General features: G+C 35.1%; 1 protein-coding gene and 1 pseudogene across 1 annotated transcript; both read right to left on the bottom strand.

Annotated features, from left to right (window-relative positions):
- Positions 1–3,922: 3,922 nt before the first annotated feature.
- Positions 3,923–4,297, bottom strand: LOC126847701 (heat shock 70 kDa protein-like). The gene has a single exon (XM_050588079.1). The coding sequence runs from the start codon at positions 4,295–4,297 to the stop codon at positions 3,923–3,925; it is 375 nt and encodes a 124-aa protein (XP_050444036.1).
- Positions 4,298–4,483: 186 nt separating this feature from the next.
- Positions 4,484–5,569, bottom strand: LOC126847753 (heat shock protein 70 A1-like; annotated as a pseudogene).
- Between the last annotated feature and the right edge of the window lie 2,921 nt (positions 5,570–8,490).

Here is an 8,490-nt window from a genome sequence, read left to right as displayed (position 1 = left end):
ACCAATCATAAGTTCGGAACAAGGTCTGGAACAGGTTTATTCATGACTCCCTGTATTAGTCGTTTCGAAACAAATACTATAGAATTCGTTACTTAAGATATCTATTCTGCAGCAAATAAAATATTGTGTCTTGTTCATAAATGAAATAAAATATATATTTCGTTCTTACTAATTATGACAGTCGTTATTTTTTTTTTATTAATGACTTTAGTAAATATTTATTTACTAATATTTTTTACTAAAAATAGAACTTTTATCCAAGAATTATCTGTTCAATCAACAAAAAATTCTTTATGAGTTCTGAATTCAGCATTGGACAATTTAATAAGAGAACAGTTGTATTTAAAATATATTATAGATATTGTTCGACACGTACGAAACAAGCTGATAACGTACCAGAACATTTCTGAGACTATAACCGAGTTCAGAACAGAACCACCTGGTTGTGGTTCATGTTCCAAAAAAATAGGATCAATGAATCTTAATTTTCAATTATGTGAATGACTGTAATAAATCATAATTTTTTATGAAAAACTGATAAATCAACCCCATATATATGGCCTTTTACACTTAATTAGATGGATAATGAATAATATAATATTGGAACAGCAAGTGTAATTAGCTTAAATAGTTTGAGGGGAAGTCATGCGGAAAACAGTTCCCCCTCATTGGTTCTGTATTTTAAAAAAAAAAAAGCTTAAATAGTTTACAGTTTAAACAAAATTTTTTTTAAAAGTTAATTTTTAAAATTTCATTAAAATAACATTTAAAATTATAAGTTTTCGTATCTCTTATTTTAAATTTAACATCGGTTGTCAATTTTATCTTATACTTATTTTGGGTAATCTTTTGCTTATACAGTAAATATAAAAAAAATGATCAAAAGTTGTGATATTATACAGTACTAAACCTTTTCGTATATATGACTTTCTCATTAAATGTTTAATATGAACTAGACGTTTTTGCGTTCTGAAAACATAGTGGTATGCCGCGTTTCTCTCTTAAGCTTTTTAAAAATACGAATTGGAAAAATGCCTTCTTTTAATGTATTTAATAACCAACATACATGTTTTTTGTTACAGAAATAATAAAATCATCGTAATAACGAAATCATTTCCCAGCTTTAAATAATGATTGACGCGCGTGCAGTTAAATTAATAAAAAAGCAGAAAGTTGCGTATAAATCATATGTTGTGACGCAAATATTATTATCATTATTGTGACGCCAAAACGATTTACTAATAATAATTAGTAAATCGTTTTGGCACGTGTATCAAAAACAAATTAAATTAATACCTAGTTGCAATATACTTTTGAGCACTGTATTTTTTAGTTATAATGTTTTATTGAATAGTACAACTGTACACTAACAAACATAAAGATAGATGCTTCATTTGTCCATTTTTTGGCCATATTTTTGAAAACCCGTGACAAAAATCATTATAATTATGAAATACTGATAATAAAAATGTTATTATCACGTCACGTTTAACTAGACAATAAAGTCAAATAGTTAGCTTTATTAGCTTAGCTTATAGGTAATTATCTTTATAACTATTGTTAACATTTTCATGGAGTTTATAATGTAGTTGTAAAGGCTTACCCAAATCTCAAATTGGAAAATATTTGATCAGAAACCGCCTATGTATGTATATGGATAAACTCTTTGTACATGATTGATTCATGGATTGAGCTAAAACTACTCACTACTGTTTTTTTTTCTCAAAAAAATGACACATTTATCACAGTTATTTCTACAGGATAAAATATTAATTGTTTTCGTCTCAAAACTCCTTTGCCGGGCACAAGTATGTGAAGCCAGTATAAACAGTAGATTAACTAAATGTTTAAAATGTATAAAGAACAATATATCTATGGGTTGGCTTTTTATTTTTTTGATATCTAATTTTAATATATATTTTTTAAAACAAATAAAAATAGGGGAAAAAATTCACTAAAAACGGTACCCCGTATATAAAATTCTTAGCTAAGCTTTTCTATAGTTTAAACTTGAACTAGAAAGCATTTAATAAAAAACCACCCAAGTGAATGTGTAGTTAAAATTTTATGATTTACTCATGGGTTGAGCTAGAACTGTTATTCTTTCTTAAAATAGACATATTTTTGCGTTCAAAGAAAATTGCGGTGCCCTCTTAAACTCGCTATCAATACGAATTGGAAAATCAATTTTGGTTTTCTTATTTTCGAATGAAAAAGTAACTTCTTTTGTATATTTCTCATCGATTTTTAGGTATGTTATGGTTAAAGAAATCGTTTTGAAGTTATAGAGCAAATAAAAAACATTGTCTAGACGAAACATCTGTTCAATTCAGCTGTTAGATGGATTTTTTAAAAATAATTATAGATACGTGTAATTTACAAAGTCGCGAAGCGAATGTTATTGACAAATAGTCTGGGCACGTGTTTCAAATAAAAATCAAACTAATACAAACTGTAATCGAATGTTTAAGCACTGAACTGTTTAGTTGATATTTTAAGCCGGAGTACCACTGTATTTTGTTTTTTCTTTCGACCCTACGATCATGCATTCGCTAACGTTGATTTCAATATTAGTTTGGCTCGCTGTACTTTGTTCTACACGCGTTGATTCGGATATTTTGAGTGAATCACAAATATCGGAGCTCGTTAATAAATTGAACATGTTGGTGCACCATTCAGGATGGCGGCATATGGACAACGTTCAAATCTTTAAAAAAAAACATAAAGAATTGGTGGATCCCATTTCCGAAATACTCGAAGCCATATCGTTGCACCGGGAGCCGGTCAACGAATCCAACGTCCTGGAAAGACACATGGAGATCTCGACAGTGCTCATGTGTAAGTACGGCGATATAGTTTTAAGTTACAAAAATCTCATAAATGTTTTAATACAGTTTTGCCAAGAAGAAAAAGATGCGCCCCACTCGTATCGAAGATACTACGATAGTTTTGATTTGCTAATGATCAAACTCTACAGCATGTCACCGATGCTTCAACGCATGACGGACGCGATGGAATTTATGGCTTCGCTTGGTCCGGAAACAAAACATAAGTATTTAATACCAGGCATGCAAAAATTGACCAGTTATACTTTAAGTTTACGGCCGAGGACCTTGTCGAAATTATGGGATCGCGGTACCAACATAGACGTGGTCGACCTTGAAATAAAATCCATAGGTGATTATATCACGGGTGTGTATAAAAAAAACATTTATTGGTTTACCTTCAATCATTGCATAACACCAAGAAACACAAAATGGACTGTACTAAATTTTGCGGAAGATTATGTGTATGCAAGGGATAGGAATCTGATACCGGAGGAAATGACTATATTGCAATATGTAGAAAAAGAAATCGACGATTACGTCAATGAGACCATGAGAAAATGGTTCGACGATTTGGGATTCGCATATAGGGAGGGAAAAGTTACAATCGGAACTAATTAAAAATATTATATAAATGTTTATAATGTCATAGCTCTTCGGAGATATAGGGGTATTTTTCTTTTATTTATTTATATATTTTTACATCAGTTTTAGAGTGTGCTTATAAATTAACTGTAAACTGAACTTTTTTTAGTTTTACTTGTGGGTTTCAACTAAATTGTATTACTTACTATAAAAATTCCATGTGTTAGACCCAGTTCTTTTCACCCAATAAACATACATAAATATTAGCTGTAGTCTGTATAATATGTAATTTCAATTTTTTTTATCGATTTCATTTATACTTAAGATAATTAGATTAGGTAATTGGTACCCAACATACTATAAGAGATACCTAATAAATTATCAATTTATTATACGCTTTATCACTAATTATTTTTAACGAATTGGCAGACTACATATTACACAATAATATTTATAACCTATAAGTACAGGCATATTAGTTTATAGCCTCTAGGTATTGTGTGCACGTTAACTTAAATTATATCAGCAATAATTTTAATATTATTGTGTTGGTATTCAAATAAACTTGATACTAAAGCTTGTTTAACGCCAAAAACGTAGCTTTCCAATTGGTTCTTAACGGCGATCTTCCCACTTTGTCTTTCGTCGTCTTTTTTGTACTGCTCGGCCTCATTGAGCATACGATCGGTTTCCGCTTGAGACAACCGGTCCTTGTCGTTCTTGATGACGATGTTGTTCGAACGTCCGGAGCGGTTGTCTTTGGCCGAAACGTTCTGAATACCATGAGCGTCCAAATCGAAAGTCACATCGATTTTTAGCACCCCTCTAGGCACCGGAGGTATTCCGGTTAGGTCGATCGTTCCTAATAGGTTGTTGTCTTTGGTCATTGCTCTCTCACCTTCACCAACACTTGAATAGTCACTGCCAGTTGGTTGTCCGCATTAATAGTGATCGTCTGAGTCTCCTTACACGGAATGGTAATGTTCCTTTTCGCGATCTTGGTCATAACGCCACCAGCCGTTTCAATTCCTAACGACAGCGGAGTGACGTCGAGCAGCAAAACGTCTGGGATCGCAGAGCTGGTGTCCCGACTGAGAATGGCGGCGCCGTATGCTACTGCTTCGTCGGGATTGATGGATTGGTTAAAGGACTAACCGCAGTAATAGTTTTGTAATAGGTTCTGGATCTTGGGTATTCTGGTGGATCCACCGACCAATACTACCACGTAGTGTATGGCTCCCTTGTCTAGTTTAGTGTCGGCCAAGTTCTTCGAACCTCGCCCGAGATACTCTCGTGTAGAAATCGATACCTTCCATGAGGGCGTCGATTTCTGTTGTTACTTCCGAACTGGACGACAGAGTACGCTTGGCTCTTTCGGCAGCTGTTCTCAGGTGTCGCAGAGCTCTCGGATTGACGTCCTATTTGAATTTTCTCTGGAACTCTTCGGCCAAATGCGAAACCAGTCTGTTGTCAAAATCTTCGCCTCCTAGATGAGTGTCACCGGTGGTGGATTTCACTTTAAATATCGAGCCCTCGTCATTGATTTCCACCACTGACACGCCGTCTAAGTCAAAAATCAGCACGTTCCGTTCTCCCTTTTTGTCTAGACCGTAAGCCAGAGCGGCCACCGTCGGCCCGTTGATTATCCTCATGACGTTCAGGCCGGCTATGATACCGGCGTTCTTTGTGGCTTGCCGTTGGGAGTCGTTGAAATAAGCCGGCACCGTGATCACCGCGTCCGTAACGCTCTCGCCCAAATAAGCTGCGACGGTCTCTTTCATTTTGCTCAATACCATGGAACTGATCTCCTCCGGAGCGAATACCTTGCGTTCGCCTTTGAACTCCACTTGGATTTTCGGTTTACCGCAATCATTGATCACGTGGAAAGGCCAGTGCTTCATGTCCGCCTGGGTTTTCTCATCGTCGAAACGCCGGCTGATCAGTCTCTTGGCGTCGAACACCGTATTTTTGGGGTTCATGGCCGCTTGGTTTTTGGCAACGTCGCCGATCAACCGTACGGTGCCTGTGAACGCCACACAACTGGCGGTGGTTCTGTTGCCTTGGTCAATGGCGATGATCTCCACTTTGCCGTTGTGCCACACTTCCACGCAGGAGTAGGTCGTTCCCAGATCAATGCCGATTGCCGTTTTCCTGACCATATTCGCGTTTGTCACACTACAGACGAAAAAGTCGTTGTTTAATTTTACACGCGTTGTAATTCACACGTGTTGAATATTATTGTGAGACGTATCGCATAAATCAAGTGTGCGACTTGAATATTATTGACAAATAGTCTGGGCACGTGTTACAAATAAAAATAAAATGAATACAAACTGTAATCAAATGTTAGAGCACTGTATTCTTTAGTTGAACATTTTAATCGAATAGTACTACTGTGTTTTGTTTTTTCTTTTGACGCTACGATAATGCATTTGCAAAAGTTTATTTCAATACTAGTTTGGATCGCTGTACTTTGTTCTACGCGCGTTGACACGGATATTATGAACGACATACGAAAATCGGAGTTCGCTAATAAATTAAACATGTTGATGCATCATTCGGGATGGCAGTGCGTGGATGACATTAAAATTTAAAAAAAAGATAGAAAAGAAATCTTGGATCCTATGTCCGAAATACTCGAAGCCGTATCGTCGAACCGGTAGCCGGTCGACGAATCTAACGTCCTAGAAAGACACTTAGATATCTGGTTTGTGCTCATGTGTAGGTATGAAAGGATTATTTTGAATTACAAGAATCTTATAAGTCTTTTAATATGGGTTTGCCAAGACACTAGAAGTCTATCCGACTTGTTTCAAAGATACTACGATTGTTTTGATTTGCTAATGACCAAACTCTACACCATGTCACCGATACTTCAACGCATGACGGACACGTTGGCATTTATGGCCTCGCTTGGTCCGGAAACTAAACATAAGTATATAATATCAGGCATGCAAAAATTGACCGATTATACTTTAAGTTTACAGTCGAGAACTTTATCAAAATTGTCGGAAAGCGGTGCCAACGTGGACGAGGTCGACCTTGAAATAAATACCATAGGTCAGTATATCAAGGATGTGTATAAAAAACACATTCATTGGTTTAACGACAAGCATTGTAATACCCCTAGAAACATAACTCCGAGAAAACGGACTGTAAAAAATATTACGAAAGATTATGTGTATGCAAAGGACAAGAACCTGATACCGCGGGAAATGACTATGTTGCAATGTGTAGCAAAAGAAATCGATGATTACGTTAATGAGACCTTTGAAAAATGGTTCAACGATTTGGGATTCGCATATAGTGAGGAGGGAAAAGTTATAATCAGGACTCATTAAAATATTATTAGCACTGGAATACTTACGGAGATATTATCTTGTTAATTATTATGTATTAACGACTTGATATTAAACAAAATGTGTCAAAGTGGCATTTTATTTTACAACCCTTTAAATATACACGTAGACTAAAATAATAGTAATGGAATTTTATAAAACAATCGCTGTCACGTGTTTTGGACAAACATTAATAATCATAAAACATTTTTGTATTTCTAAAATAATAGTAGCTAAGAAAATACTATGTATTTAAAAATGGATGATTCTTTATATATCAATAAATAACAAATATTGTCGATGGACGTTAATAAAATTATATTATTATATTACCAAACAAGTGTTCGGAACAAGTTCTGGAGCAGGTTACAAGTCACTTCCTGTAATGACTATAGTATGTATGTATATAATATAATATATACTGTATACAAATATAGTATAATGTACATAAAAAAAATACCCCGGAATTAATTCCTTAGGATATTCGTTTTGGAGCAAATAAAATGTATCTTTACCTTGTTCATTACTGGGATAAAATGTATTTGTTTTACATCTTAATTTTTATTATAAAAATGACTTCCCACCTAACTTTATCTTTTTCTTTTAATCGTCAAATCTGGATTAGATCTAATCGTTTATCATTAATATCGGATAGACCTCCCCCCCCCCTAAAAACGTATGCACGTTAATAGTACCTACATAGTGACAATGAACCAATGATTCCATTGTATGAAACCACGTTTTGGCATAATATTTTAGTAAAACATATTGATGAATGGAGCCGTGCAGTGTTGGCGTAAATATAAGCTGTTTTAATGACTTAATGTATGCACCCTCGGCACGGTAATGGTGTAATAAATTCATGTATTCGATAATTTTATGCACCTGAAACGGATAACAATTGCATACAACATGGTCCGTTTACTACATGTACGACAATTGATATCTCATGAAATAATTGATATTTTGTTGGTTTTATTTGTTAAAAAAAACGTTTGCATATGTTCTGTTGACAATATTATAAAATTACTAAATTTTGTCGGATCCATAGAGGTGCTAAATATTCAGGTATATCGGTCCACGAGGAAAACTAATTATCGTGGCTACAAAGAAAAACAAAGTATCACACACCATCTCTCAGTCAATTGTCTTGGCAGCTACGCCGCGAAGCTAAAATATAACAGTAACGATTCAATGTTACAACGTCGGTGACACGTCAAACGGATTCACATAAGACACTGGGACGAGGCTCTTGCAGTTCGACCCTTTCACAAAACATTTGTCGTTTTACCGACAAAGATTAGAATAGCAAAAGGGTTAGGGGCCGATGGGGGACGGGCGTCGTATGACCTAATATAACGTTTGAATAGATTTAGAAAAAAAAACAATTTAATTGAAAATTAAAAACGACCCCGACACTAACAGCTCTGTGTATACTTTAGGGTACACGTTTGATTTTGCGGAAATTATTCTCTCACCGGTTGATTTTCGCACGAGATATCAGATGTCAATTTTTTTTTTTTGACGTCTCGTCACTAATAATAACAATAACAATAATACGTATAATATAATAGAAACCGCTAAACCGTTTAGCGCGCAACAATCAACGAACCGCAGACGGTGTCCTTCGCAAACGTTCGTCGGGAAGAGGAAATAAGGATGGCAGCAAACGAGTCGGTGAATGGAGAAAGGCTATACGAAGTGTAACGGACCAAATGGAGATACCGAGAAAGATTCGAGCA

This window comes from Adelges cooleyi, unplaced genomic scaffold, assembly GCF_023614345.1.
Source record: "Adelges cooleyi isolate 19-005CV unplaced genomic scaffold, UGA_ACOO_1.1 ACOO_flye_CR_arks_rails_tigmint_CR_PRNA_118, whole genome shotgun sequence".
NCBI lineage: Eukaryota > Metazoa > Arthropoda > Insecta > Hemiptera > Adelgidae > Adelges > Adelges cooleyi.
This window is presented reverse-complemented; position numbering and strand designations above follow the sequence as displayed.